Below are 15,050 nucleotides of genomic sequence, written 5' to 3'. Positions count from 1 at the left end.
TGTTGCCATAGTAAAGCAAAAGGCTTACTAACAAGAATATGTGAATTCCTGAAATTCAGGAACTATTTAAATACTTCTGTGACCCATTCTTCAGGCCTAGAACTCCCATTTATTTTTTTATTATAGCACGGAGAAATAATCTTCAAGTGAATGAAGGAATTTCAAATTAGTAAATTTCAGAAGGGATGAAATAAAAGTATTTTACCAAAACACATGTTGATGGAAGTCTGGAAATTACATGCTTTTGGAAAAAAAAATTGTTAAAAGATCTATCAATCAGTGCCTTTATCTGGAGGAATCACACTGGTTACAAAGGGTATACATCAGAATCTATTGGTCACTCAGATGCAATCATTATGAGTTAAGACATGTAGTATTATATTGCAATTGTAGTAGTATATATGTGTTTTTCATGGCCAGTCTTTGAAAATGGGCCTGGTTGTAGCCACAGAGAGCCAGTATTTTAGGATCTAAATAAATTATTTTATATTTCATATATTCTGGGAAAAAACTCTGAGCTGGTGTGAACAAGGTAGAATATTTAGTCTATCCTCCAGTTTTTTGACCATATATTTCAGACCCATATATTCACTGAACAGTTTAGCTTCTCATATGTCTTTTTTTTCTTTTAATCTTGTGCCAGGTGTTTAAGAAGTGGGCAGCAGTGGTATTTCAGTAACCTGCTTTCGACATTATTTGCATACCTTTGTGTTTTTCCATGGTGATCAATGCTCAACTGTAGTGGAACTTCAGTCAGTAAATTTTATGTGCAACTGCTAGAGTAACTTTTTTTTAATTAGTCCATTCTAGGAATTTTTATGTCCCTTTATGAATATTTATATTTTCAATATGTCTTCATTTAACGGAGAAGATTTTTCACATCGTTTTCAGATAATCACAGGTAGTATGCACAATGATATGTCAACACTCTGACCTTTTAGCTTCTCTATTTCTCTTATTTCATCCACATTTTGTTTGTCCATGTGTATTATATTTTAGTTTATTTTGGTTTTCCTTTATGGGCTGTTGGAATAGTCAGTGTTTTCCATGCAAATACCTTAATAAACTGCAGAGAAAGAAAATATGCTATTGCATACTAGCAGGTGTCATGTAGACTGTCTTGAACACTTTAATCAGTGTGTATGGCTACTAGAAATCCACACTGAAATAATGTTTGGTTTGTCTAGAACTTTCTGACACACAAATACAAAGCATTTAGTACTCTATTCTGGTTTGTGCACTGAAAGAATGTTGGGTCTGTGCTCTTTGATTTGGAATCTCTATGAACTTACCTCAAAATCCTGGATAAAACTGAATGGAGACATTTATAATTGATTAGCATGTGCAAATCATATTACTAAGTAATCCTGCTGATTTACTGATTTTAATTTTTGAATTGTAGTGGTTTTATTCCTTTCATTTTATTGAAGAGTCTTTTTTGCAAATAAATCCCCTGTAGCTGGTGGTTCTGCTTGCTAAAAGAGGGTCCTGTGTATCACGAGTTATTAACACATCAGTAACTTATACTGATTAATTCAACTTCATGTAAATCACAGTAAAAACTTTTTGCTGCGGCTCAGAGGTGATCAACAAGATGCTACAGCTGGAAAATACTTCCTCTTGAGTTTTTGCTGAATTTTTTTTGGTTTACTTTTTCAAATTTTTATGGTTGTTACATACTTCTAGAAGAACATTGCAGGAAAGGTTTATTCTTTTTGTTCTCTGTCACTTCTGAAGTATAATTTGTTCTGTTACTAGTGCATGTGAGTCCAAATATATGACATATTGAATATATTAATTAATTCTTGCAGCTCAACCTTAGATTGAAATTTAACATATATGATTTGTTTTTCCCAGGTTATACAAGTCTTTGTCTGAAGGATTGAGTCTGAAGAGCCAGCCTAGCTGTGCTTTCAGTACTTCTGAAGGTGGACTGCAGGGAAGGGAGGATGTTGTGACCCTAACCTATGGCCAGATTGAAGAGCTGGCAGCTCAGCTGCAGCAGACTCGATGCGAGCAAAAGGACACTGAGCTGAAGCTCCAGAAAGCCCTGGAAGCTTCGCAGGAAGCCAATGAAAAAGTTCAAAAGTGAGTCACTTGTCTTCCAACAAAAATTGCAGTTGTAATCCACAGGAAGCATTTTTTTCTGGTGTTTTGTCTATAACTGAAAGTGTGGCAGTACTCAGAAAAAGGTCCTTTAAAATGATTCTTCCTTTGTCAGCTCATTTCCTACTCAGTGTGAAGCTGATCATTTTAACAGTTTTGTGCTATTAGGCAAGTCAGGCTACCTCTCATTACTGTTAAGGAAATTGCTTCCTACATGTGCAAGGCACAGAGAAAGTCTTTCCATCTCCTATGAATGGTTTTCACTGTTCTTTTACCCTGTGGCAGTCCTATGGCTACAGAGTATTTCCCTTTATAATTGCGTGGTAGAATAGTATGGTTCTCATTTTTGGTCTGTTACACATCTGGCAGGTTTCATGCCACGGTAAATGCTTATGGGGTTGTTTAGGGATGGCTTCAAAATCTCACTGAGAGCCACAGGAAGGCTCTTAGTTGGTGAACAGAGATTGTATTCTCTTTGCCATCATGAGTTTCCCTGTTAAAAGGTTACTGAACTCCAAAACCTGAAGTTCATCTCTAGTGAAGTACTTATTGTCATGTTTGTTATTAGTTGTGCCTCTTGACAGTCTGGCGCTTCTCATCTCTGCATTACATTAATCAAGTGCAAAATTCTCCTCTCTCGTCCTTCCAAGGTGGTCAATGCTGAGCTGATGCAAATTGTCCTGTCTGTCCATATATGTCTTCAACTTAAATGTCTACAGCATATTTACAGAGTAGCCAGAAACTGGCTTATAATATATTGCAAGCACCTAACAAAAGCTTTTCTTTAAAAAAACCATATGCTGAGTTCTATTTAAAAATAGTTATATGCCTATCTCTTTTATTTATTCGTAGCTATATAAAATATAATTAAGGTATTTATCTATGAAAATGCATCTTTTTAGTCATCTCTTTTAATCCTCCAGTGATTGTTTGATAATCATTCAAGTCTTTATTCTGAGCGCTTAGACATATTTGAAACTTTGAGAGGTGTGTGCTTGATAAAAATAAACCTATTTAAAAAATTAAGTAATGGTAAAGAGAATATTGGTAGAACCTTTTTAACTTTTTTAGTTTTTACATCTAGTTTTATTTATAAATGTTTAATAATATAGCTATTTAAGCAGAGGTTGAGTTTTTACTGGTTTGGTTATTTTTTTCCTAAAGTGAAACAATCTTGTTTAATCCCATGTACCCAGGGTGGCTAAAGTAGAACTGCAGCCACAAACTGAATTAAAGTAGTGGTGATGCACCGCTATAGTGAAAAGAATTTATGTAATTTAACATGCTCAACGACTTGGGAAAATTTTGGTCAGGTTAGTTTTCATTATTGTTAAGATCAGACGACTGAGCCTATAGCAAAATCAAACAATTGGTTGGAGTCTTTTGATGACAATAGCATGCCCTTTTTACCACGAAACTGTGGAAATGCTCTGCGCGTCTTCCCAGCACCCGGAGTCATCCACCCCCATCTTATAATTCAACCTGCAAACAGATTAAGCAGCTGAGTTTGTGGAAAGTGTGTTTACTTTGAGCTAAGAACCCTTGTGTGACACTATAGAGATTCCTCTGACACCTCTGGGAGAGCTACACAGACAGTTCGTACTCATCAGCAGGGAAACCGGGCTGAGAATTCCCAATTTCTTTGTAACCTCAACTGCTTCATAGAAATCAGTGTTTGGCAATTAGGCAGGAACTCATTTGTTAGCTTAGCATTTTATTTAGACGATGTAGGATGTTCTACATTTCAAAAAAGGACTGACAATTTATAAACCTGTCAACAGAAAGGCTTTTTGGTATTAATTATAGTAGTATTAATTATTAGCACTTAATAGGATGCTTAAGAGGATGCTTAATGTTGTTTAAAATGTGTCACTAAAATTCATAGACTAAAGACCGTTATAAAATAATCTGGTTTCTTGACTATTTTAAATGCTCAGCTAAAATTGAATTCTGACATATGAAGGAAGTAGTTTTGTCGGCTGCATAGTTTCTCAATATTATTCAGTAAAATAGCAACAGTTGAAAATCAGAATAGTGAAATAATTATGACCTTCATTAAGAAAGAACATTACTGTAATGAAGAATGTTGAGAAAATATATACTTTGTATCTTCATACAATGTAGTTTACTGGTTTTATGCTGTCTTTGCTAATCTGTTCTCTGGCAACAGTAAAGAATTTTTTAATATTCTTTAAAACTTCAATGTTTGCATTCACCATGATATACAGAGCTTAAAAGAGAGTTGTAATTCTTCACAGCATTTGCATCATGTCAGCCATTTGTGTACCCACAAGTAGTTGCTGCTTTCTAGAGGTGAGACCTGAGTCAGAATAATGGTCCTGTGCTTTCCATCAGGACAAAAAGCATCTAAAAAATTTCTTGATCCTATCCCACACAAAACAGCAGGGGGATGTGAACCAGAAGTGAGATGTTTTAGTATCTACTTATAGTCAACTTGGGTGTAGTAAACATCTGTTTATACTGAAGTAGGGTGAGCATCTCATGTTGGCTAGCTGCAGTGTGAGATATAAATCGAGACTGTCTGCTCTTGCCTCTGAAGATGATTCATCGTCCTAACAGGGGTGCTGGTGTAAAACAAGAAACATTGATGCTCAGAGGGTGGCCACATAGATTTAGCTGCATTTACTTGAATGTCTTTTGATTTTGAGACACTATCAAGATACGCTTAGACTTTTAAGGGAGCACTATACTTTATAAAGCAAGTACATATTCTAACTGGGGTCTATGTAAATAAATACATGTATGTACACACAAAACAATACATATTTATTCAATTTACTATTATGATCTGCACAGTAATATTTTTAATCAGTACTCTGGAATGTCTCTGACTATGATTTTCTATATTTAATTAATGTTTCTCTTTTGTGGTTACAAAGAATTAGGACAGGAGCACAGAATTCACCAGGAATGTTGGTGTAGTACCACCGGCCCCTGCAAGTTTGTCCTGCTTGAGAAGCCAGGAGCCAGCTGGTGCACTCCCAGCAGGGAAATGGGGCTGACCTGGAGAGGGTGGCTCGGAGAGCCTGTGAATTAATTAATACTCTGCCAACAGAGGAACAAGGCATTTTAAAAATGTCCTTCCGGCTGGAACCTCTGGGATTGTGGAGTGGTTGCTGATGTCAGTGAGATCAGAGCAGGTTATAATGTAATACCAAATCAATATTAGCCAATTATCAGGAAAGGTTGAGGCCACTTTTGATGTTTTTCCAGGAAATGTTCTATTTTTCTGCAACAGCTTTGCAGCTGGAGTGAATTTTAATGCAATTTGTCTTTTGGGGGCTTCTATTTTTTTCTCATAATTTAATGATTCTAGCTCAGTAAAGCACAGCTCTGCATGTGAGCACAGCTACACTTGCATAGTCGTGCCGCTGCGTGAAGTGGCAGAGGAGGGTGAGTGGGTAGAATTTCTATATAATCCTCTAAAAATAAACACTAATAATCCACAAAGTAGCAGTGCAGTATTAAAATATACAGGTATGAAAATAAGCATAAATGGTGAGTAGGATCCTGCTTGTGTACTTTGTCAAGGTAGTTCTGACTATGAATAAAGTTAATATAAAAGTGATCTAAACCAGAAGTCATTGCTTCATTTGTCCTTAACTGTTTATTAGAGACCTTTTCAATTTTCTTTTTCTTTCTTTTAAAGAGGAATTCGGGAGTATTACAGCTTTGGATAAAAATTTTTAGTTGATTTAATACATAAGAAAATTAAGTGGTCTTCTGAATTAAATTCTATCCTTAATTACATTGCTTTACCCCTAGGGTCTGGGGTTTTTTTGACCACCTAAATTTCATTGTGACTGGAATACATCCTTTATTTGTGTAGTCCTGAATTTCCCTCCAGCCTTTTTGAAAATGCTTTCTCTGCTTTTGTACTTGTTCACTTGTTTTCTTAGGTGATGCTGATATATAAGTTGATCTATGCAACAACAAAAACAAACAGTTGACATGGATGAAAACAATACAAAAAATGTAAAGAAATAAGAAACAAGCATTTATTAAGTAGTTAGTGTCCCCCTCTTCTGCAAGTAAAACTAATCTGCCTTCTGAGTACGGGAGCTGTGTGTATTTCACATCAATGTCCAACACGTTCTTCAGTGCTGGCTGGAGGGTCTAATCTTTCCCAGAATGATCAGAGCAGTGCAGTTGAAGAACAGAGATGAATATTTGAATAATCACACCACAATGTGAGGTGACCCTGCAACAGGGGACTGACCACATACACATATGGATTTTGGGAAGAAGCTCTGATGCTCTTTTTTAACACAGCTGTGAGAAGAATGTGGCTAAGACCCAGTAGTCTTTCTTGAGTATAGCTGGCAAAGGAAACCATGAGGAGAAGAGAATTTAACACATGGGTGTAAGGGAGTTCACTTCATTGATGCGATCTGAGGGGAATGTCTAATGACTGGAAGAATCAAACTTGGCAATGAAAACACAAAGCTCTTTTCATCAATTCAAATACTGACTCTAAAGCTGCAGATGGTTACCTCCAGCCTTGCCTATTCAGTGTGGGGTTGTATAAAATGGCACTTTGGTGAATACTAATAGATCAAAACAAAGATTTAATAACATAAAGATGTGGTGTTCATTTTTAAATGAGGATACAGGTCAGTGTCTCAGAAAAGAGTGAAATAAGTATCTTTATGTATGGGTCTAAAGTCTCTGGAGATTTTTAACTGCAAACATGTCTTTAGTGTGCAGATTTTATTCAGTATGGGGCAGCTATGCAGGGAACAGGCTAAAAGCAAGAATTATTATACTAATTGAGCCTCTGCAACATGCAAATGTTGTTAACTAGTTATCTCCTTTTAAAATCATACCTACATATATTTAGCTGAAGTATACATTGTAGCTTGTATGCGTTGAGCTACTTGTTGTAGGAAAGAATGGAGCTAGTTAATTAGAAATTGCAGGCAGAAGCACTTCACAAAAGAAACAAGTTGTACATTCACTGGGACTTAAAGCTGTTTGTTTTGGAGGAACCACCAAGTCTTAGAGAATTCAGTTGGCTTTATTTTAAATTTGAGAGAGCTGTTTCTTTCAAAACAATAAATATGATTTAATCTCTTTCTTTATTAAGATGTTATATTTAGATGTTGAGACTTTTCTATTAAAACTAAATTGCTTTTTTTGCTGGTTTTTTACTTACAAAATTATACGCTGGTGCATGTCAGATCAAAACATTAAATACTGGAGGCTAGGAGTACAATTTCATAGATACTAATAGTTTCGCTCACTTGTGTCAGTAAATAATTTAGCACATGCCAAAAGTGATTTTCCTTTTAATGATAACTACTGAGCTGCCTGCTGCTGTGAAATTCTGCTGAGTTTGAATAGTTGGTAATCTTTTAATATCATATGGAGAATAATTTAAGTGGTGCTGGTTTTGAAATGTAAAGTAAGTCCTGGTGTCTTGTTGAAGAATGTAGATACAGAGCTAGTTTCTTAGTTACAGCAAATTGACTTTGCTCTGTCACACTAAGTTGCATTCATTTGTCCCAGTTAAGGGTATGACCTGTAGTTTGCTGAGAAACAGATGCTGGTGGGTACATTCAAAAGACAAGTGAGTGAGGGCAAGGTGCTAAGAATCTTATACTTGCTATAGCAATCCACAGAAGTCAATGGATATCAGAGTTTGTATGGAAGGAAATGGAAAGCAAAGAAAGATGACTTTTGTAGCACTTTAAGATACCAATGCAAAATTAGCAAAGGTTCTGGTTTTCAGATTGGATCAAAACTTATTAAATGGGATTCAAAATGGAAAAAACTCCTTGATGAGGACTGATGTATTGGCTGTCTCATACAATGATTAAAAGCAGATTAAAAGCTCCATGGGGCCCATAAGAGATACACAATCTCCACAGGCAGGGTTTTATGGTGTTTAGGAAACCCACACTAGCCAGATGGAAGATTCCCAGACACGCAAAACTACCACATACTCTGAAGAATTCTGCAGAGCTGATGCAAATTTTTTTGGCATACCAGACACGAATAGGAACCTGAGAAAGTTCAAAACACAAAATCTAGTAGCTGTAACTCATATCACATACGAAATTATTACCATAGAGTAGCAATTAGAGGCTGTGTGAATGAACCAGATTTAGGGGCAATAGGCTGGAGTAGTCTACTTTAGTCAGTGAGGAAATAAGACTAATTGAAATGTGTGAAAAAAGTCATGCTTGATATAACTGAAAGCAATACATAGCAGGGTCAGGATTTTTTAGAACACTTGGAATTCTGCACTAACACCAGTGATTCCTCTCAGAAAAATTCCCCTCGAACTACACTAATATGCATGGTGAAATGATGAATTAAACAGTCTTGTAGAGATACCTGTTTGTTGTAATAAAAAAAAAATTGAGTAAGCCAATGGGGTTATGTGCAGCCTCAGAGAAATTCAACATATAGACAGAAATCAATTTTCCAGGTCTGAAGGAAATAAAATATTGAACTAATATTCAAATCTAAGGTGAGCTGAACAAATTCAGTCATCGTTGGCATATTCTCTGGACTGCTGTCGTTACACATTTCTGTATCACTAGGCAGATCATTTTTCCCTTGGTAAGGCTAACATATTGTTCATACTGTACAAAGGGAAATATGTAACTTTTGGAAAGCTGGAATGAAATGTATTTTCCTTATTGGATTATATTATCTTTATTGAATTACACCAGTTTTTTAATTGGGCACTTCATGTTGCTAAAAATTTGCAGGCTGTGATGGAGGGAGTGCCTAATAACTCACTATCACTAATACTGTTAACTTCTCTGCCCAAGAATCACTTTGGATAAGCACTTGGGATAGAAGGACTTGGATAAGCATAAGCAGAAAACTTCTAACTGAAAAAAATTATAAAACAATTGACTTTTTGTCTTTTCTGCCTGGTTTTTCTGGAGACCCAAATGGAGAAGCACATGCTGAGACAGAGTGAGGCATGCTGGTTTCAGAGATCCATGCAGAGCAGTGTGCCCTCAGACATTTCTTTCAAAAGTGTCCTTGGCATCTGCCCCCATCCCACCCTTCATTTTCTAAGTAGTTGTCTGGGAGCAGGGATTCTCCTCCAGGGTGTGGCAGAATGGATCTGTTTTCTCCTCCATCTGTGGAGATTCAGATATCCTGCACCTCGGAGAGGCATTTCAGCCACACAGGTCTGCTCTGGATGCTCCCTGTTCCTTGCTTCGAAGCAGTGCATGTAGCAGAAATTGATGCAGGCTGCTTGGATCAGAGAGGAGCAAATAGTCTACTCACCTCTGAGAAACAAGACCTGTTTCTGACACCTTTAGAGCTTTTTCTCGGTTTAATTTAATGCCTCTTGAACATAAATACAAAACCAGTATCAGAACTTCCAGCTCCCATTTTCCAGGTGGGCACCCTTGATTGCCTCCCACAGAATCACACCTCCAGGTCTAATAGCATTTCATATGTTTCTTCTGTAGAAATTCACAGCTTCAGAAAGAAAAACATAGAAGTGTCTTCAACCCTGGTGTGTACTGTTCCCCTAAAAGTGGCAGGTGTGGGTTAAAATCAGGTTTTCCTTAGTTTGGCTGAATGCTCTAACTGGAAGTATTATTTTTTACGTTTGTCTTGAAAAGGAGAACTGGTAGCGCTGCTGTTGTCTTTATCACCTTCAAAGAAACTCGTGGCCTTAATTTTAGAAGAGGTAGCTTGAGGACTTCTGAACAGCCTGGAGCAAGACACTAAAAGTTAGGGAATGTGCTTAATAGAGCAAGGTGTGGTATCACTACTGAAAGCCTCATACAAATAAAATGTGTGATATTGCCAGAGCAGATTATAGGATATCCTTCTCCCAGGTATTTTGGGTCTCATAAGTTATAGTGAGGCCTGTAGCATCTGACAGTTTATGATCAGTGCCAGTATTAGGCTCAGTGGTGCACTTAACAGATGAAGACAAAAAGTCCCAATCAAAGGAAATGACAGGTATGCCTTTTGTCCATTCCTTGCACAGCCAAGATACCATTGGCTGCAGGGAGTTTCACATGGATGAAGAATGCAAAACTGCACATACAGGCAAAGTCAAGTATTTATTTTCTTTTTGTAGCTATGGTTTACTTTTACTTAACCTCTGTACATTGTGGATTGCAGTGCAGACATTGTTTTGTTAAAGTATGGGTAGTTACAATATAAACACAAATATTTATTGTCATTTGAATATTTATCATCTCAGCCTTTCACGAAAATAAAAGCAGTGCTGAAACTTCATTCTCTCAAACACTAAAATGTATTCTATGAAAGTCAAATGTTTTCAGAGTCAACATAATCACAGCATCCCAGTTTTGACCTGTGTGTTCATTTACAGTTTACTTATAGCTGCTTCAGAGAGATGGAAGTTTGTAGATTACAACATGGTTTTATTGATTTATCAGTAGCAAAATACACTAAGTATACACTCAGTAAACTGGATCAGCTAGCTCTTGGGCTTGTATTGTATAATATCAGCTTGTTGTGGAATACTTCAGAACAAAATCAGAATGTTGGCATAGTTAACTTCAGTGGTGTAAACCAGACTTGCAAAGACTAATATTTAGTAAGACCAATAACACAAACAAATTAGATTTTGAAGTTGTTTGCCCAATAGGAAGAAGCACGCTGACACAGTATTTGTAAACTTATAGTTAACTATTCTATGACAAATTATTAAATAACTTTGAACAGCAGATTAAGTGCTCCTGGAAGAATAGCAAGAAAACTTTTTCTCAGACTTGCTTTTTTTTTTTTCAAGATTATAAAAAGAGTGTCACAGCAAATACTCATTTAATTTAATATTTTATATCCAAATAAAATAAGTCCATGGCATTTACATTGCCGTTACTAAATAGTATTTGGTTTGTTTGCAAGAGTCATTTATTTGTGGCTTGGCTGAAGGAATAAAAATAAATTTGCGGTTCTTTCTGTTAATACTCATACTGTTTCTTAACATATGCGAAAGATTGAATACTGTAAATGTATATGCAGAAGCTCAAAAAGAAAGCCCAGACTTTCTGAAGCTTCTGAATTACGTATAACCTTTTAGAGAATTGCTGGGACAGTTCTTTACAACAACAAAAAGAAATAACTGACTAGGCCAAAAAAGTATTTTATTTTAAGGAAACTTGAAATCATTTAAATTTCCCCGCTGCTTGAAATTAAGTATACCTTTACTAAACCAGGGGCTAGTTATCTGAGAAAAAAATAACAATTTGTGTTTCTGAACTACTACTGAGCCATTAATTAATAGTCAGATTTTTCCATAGAGTTGTTTTTTTTAAACAAGGTTTTGTAGAAGGGCAGCATCAACTGCGTTTATGGGAGGTAACAATAGCTATAACCCCATAATCCCCACTGTTGTTTTGTTGGCAAGTTGCTCAACTTTCCTGTTCTACATTTATGCTGTGATGTGGATATAAGGACACAGATCCAAACACTGAGCTCTTGGAAGGCGTAAATCTTTAGGACCAAATTTTACCATCTTAGCTTCAGATCATGGAATTCTTGCCATAGAAAGTAACAGAATTCAGCCTTTGAATGAAAGACATTGCAGATATTGTGTATTGTGCAGGTATTGAAATGTGTACAATAAAATTATTTTATTTAGCAATTTACTTTGTGCCTCATGATATATGTATTTCTATCATTTCTATTTCAATCCTTGATAAAATGATCATAAATTATTTAAGGGATATAACATGCGCATCAGATAAAAGGGATATCTAAGTCATGCACTCAACACAAAAGACATTTTGTAGATTTTACTCCATGCTTTTGAAGAATTTTGTTACTCTTTATGTATGCCAAAATTTTATGCTTTCGTCAACAGAAATTAAAAGGCTTTTCTCCTACAATCAGTCCCACTCATGTCATCACCAGGCAGAATTGCCACCAAGGGAAACATTAGGAGGAAGAGAGGATGTTTTGTCCGTGGATTTTTTGTTAGTTTTTGATGGAAGACTGCCCTTTTTTCTGGAAATACTTTGCAGAAGTATGACCAAGTGTGAGTTGTCCTGAAACCACCAGAGGGGTAGAGAGTTTACCTGCCTGTCTGAGCCCATTATGAAGGACTTACAACTAGTAAGAGCTTAGTAAAATTCTTTCCTCTTATGTCCATCCTTGTTACCACTGCTACTCAATCTCTAAGTGCTGTGGTGGGCATCATTCCAGCATGGGCAATATCACATCAGTGATAAATTACAACAAACCTATGTAAAACCTACATCTCTCTATTATCAGCTCTGTGTTCAGCACAAATCCAGAACACAGCCCCATACCAGCCAGAAGAAAATTGTCTCTACCCCAGCCAAAACCAACATCATAGCACATCAGTATTTGCAATTGTGCAAACTCATTGTAAACAGGACTTGACCAGAAGGCGTCTGAAAGAAGTGAGACTTGATTGGAATAGGCAACTGAGAGGTTCAGACTTGACTTTACAAGTCTAACATGCAGAAAGGTGTAATGTGGTAGCTTCAGACTGGTACTTTCAACTTCTAGAGTCTCTTAGTAAGGCCATTCTCTGCAGATCTGTAAATAAATCCTAACTGTTCATTTTAAGCAAATTTGAAATGGTTTGTTTTCGATAATAAATTCTTGACATTGCTTTTAAATTTTCCTGAAGATGGATTTAGAACAAACCAAAATCCTTGATAAAGGAGGTCCTTTATTCATCTCCTGAATACATTTCTGTGGAATATAGTATAAGGAAGCTGACAAGCTGTTGCCAGACACAGTTCAAAGCCCAAATTGAGAAGTCTAGAGAAAAAGGCTCTGTATTCAGCAATTTTAGTCTCTAATTCAGTGGGATACTTTTTTATTATTATTATGTTTGTAGATATAAAGAACCCAGATCTGAGACAGTATTGCTCCCAAGAATGTGAGGAACAGTTCAGAGACACAATAATATTGCCTGATTCATGGCACTCTAATGATATCAAACATCATTACCAAGGGGCAGGACTAGTGTTCATCAGGAGTTTTCAGGAATTAATATTTCATTAATTATTCATTTTTCATTATTTATTGTTTGAATGAATAAATACTATGACAGAATACTTTCTGTGGGGAAGACATATTACCATAAGGTAAAATTGCTAGTTTTCCATAAGCAGGCGACACAGACTGCCAGGAGGTATTTGACAAGAAAATCCAGGAGACCCTTGCCTATTCATGTCAGCACAAACTTCATGGAAATATAAGGAGTACACTGTAAGGAGTAGGTTCCCATGTCAAGATTTCTCCTAAGAAAAGAGAAAATCTGTGACATCCAATGTGGGGAAACAGTACTTGTCAGTGCTAAAAGTAATTCAAGTTTATTAAGAAGGTATATAAAAGGTTTTTCTGGCCCAAATATAAGCTTTGCATAAAATTGGCATAATAAAGTGTTGGATTCAAGCTGGAGTGATAAGGGAAATTTGAAGATCTGTTTAAATAATCTGATGTGTATCATTTGACTTTAAATATGCCAATATAACCTCTATTTCAGCTATTGTTCATTTTTGATCTCCAATATCAGGCACATGCTCAGATGTGAATGGTCCATCCAATAATAAGAGCCTGGTCTCTATGATATGTTGTAGATTTTGATGTACTGAAATACAGCATAGTTGTTTCAGGGTTTATTTTTCTTTCTCAGAAGCTCATTTTTTTTGGCAGTCAGTGTATGCTGTCCTGAGCAAGCATTGAAAGTAAGGGAGTGATACCTTTCACAATGTGGCATTACATCCAGCATAGAAGCTGATTTTGTATTATCCTGTAGTGTGTGGCAATCTACATCAATGCAAAGTAGGGTGAAATGCTGTCAAAACAGACCAACTGTGTTTACTGCTCAGTTTTCCTGCTGCTAGTGATGGCACAAGGTGAATAGTAATGGTGAGCTAGCTCATAATCTTCCAAACAGAAGGTGGAGGGCAAACAGTTTGACAAGATTAGTTATTGTGGACCACAGATAAAGGCTTAATATTTTAGCCAAGGCCTGTGTAAGCCAGGCTTATTTTAAAATATGTCTGCTGTCAAGTGCCCAACTGGCTGTATTTGCTTCTAAGTTTAATCATATACGGAATTACTCTTTTGGGTTGAGAAGATGCTGAAAGGGATTTAATAGGAATGCTTGTTTGGTGACAGTGCTTTTCAGGGGCAGACTGATTTGCCCTGCCAAATTTAAGGCCAGTACATTTAATGGAACATACTTTTTGGAGTGACATTACAAACAGTGTTGGGCAGGCAGGAATTGGCAGCGGTGCCTGTAGTGATTTGATTCAACACTGTGGTCTACCATGGTTTAGAGCTCATTGATGCTGTGAAATCAGTCTCTGAGATGTGTGTTTTAAGACCAGGAAGGACCATTAATACCAGTCAGTCCAGACACTTGTCTGACAGAGGGCACTAAATTGTGCTCAGCATCAGGTTCAAAACCATGGCTGAACTCTGGCGTTTAGAAAGACACCCAGACTCTGATCCAAAAAATGCAGAGGGAACTTGGTTAAGAAGAGGAAGGCAGCTGTGACTGGAGCCACATGTAGTCTTTATCACTATGATGGTTTATGAAAGAATTGTTACAGACCATTAAATTCAATGGGCAGTGATTTTTACTGAGAAGATAAAAAGCTATTGTTAAAAAGGTAGGCTTTTGAGGTAGCAAAAATAATACCTGAATTGAGGAATAAGGGTAATTAAAAATTAGCTGAATCAGCCAGGAGTAAGAGGGTGATGGCTGTGTAACATGGTAGATAGGTCATGCACTGCAAGGTCATATCCTTGACACCAGGCTTCAAAACATTGAATATTTAAGGACTTTATTCAAAGCAGCCTAAAATTTTGAAACTGAGAGCAAGCCACCCCAACACCCAGTGTTAGTGCAGTGCTATTCCCTTGAGAGGGAAGCAGCTGGGGTCCAGTTCCCTTGTGCAGATAATAGAGCTGAACCAGTT

General features: G+C 36.6%; 1 protein-coding gene across 7 annotated transcripts in view; it reads left to right on the top strand.

Moving 5' to 3' along the window:
- The window catches only part of MIPOL1 (mirror-image polydactyly 1), a 186,286-nt gene that overhangs the window by 160,362 nt on the left and 10,874 nt on the right, over positions 1 to 15,050 (top strand). For all 7 annotated transcript variants that reach the window (XM_064714569.1, XM_064714568.1, XM_064714571.1 and 4 more), the window contains one exon: positions 1,858 to 2,088. In XM_064714569.1, coding sequence (XP_064570639.1) covers positions 1,858 to 2,088 — 231 coding nt within the window. The remainder of the gene's footprint in view (positions 1 to 1,857; positions 2,089 to 15,050) is intronic.

Source organism: Zonotrichia leucophrys, chromosome 5 (genome assembly GCF_028769735.1).
Source record: "Zonotrichia leucophrys gambelii isolate GWCS_2022_RI chromosome 5, RI_Zleu_2.0, whole genome shotgun sequence".
NCBI classification, from domain to species: domain Eukaryota; kingdom Metazoa; phylum Chordata; class Aves; order Passeriformes; family Passerellidae; genus Zonotrichia; species Zonotrichia leucophrys.
The sequence above is the reverse complement of the archived record's forward strand: the minus strand, read 5'-3'. Positions and strand labels throughout refer to the sequence as shown.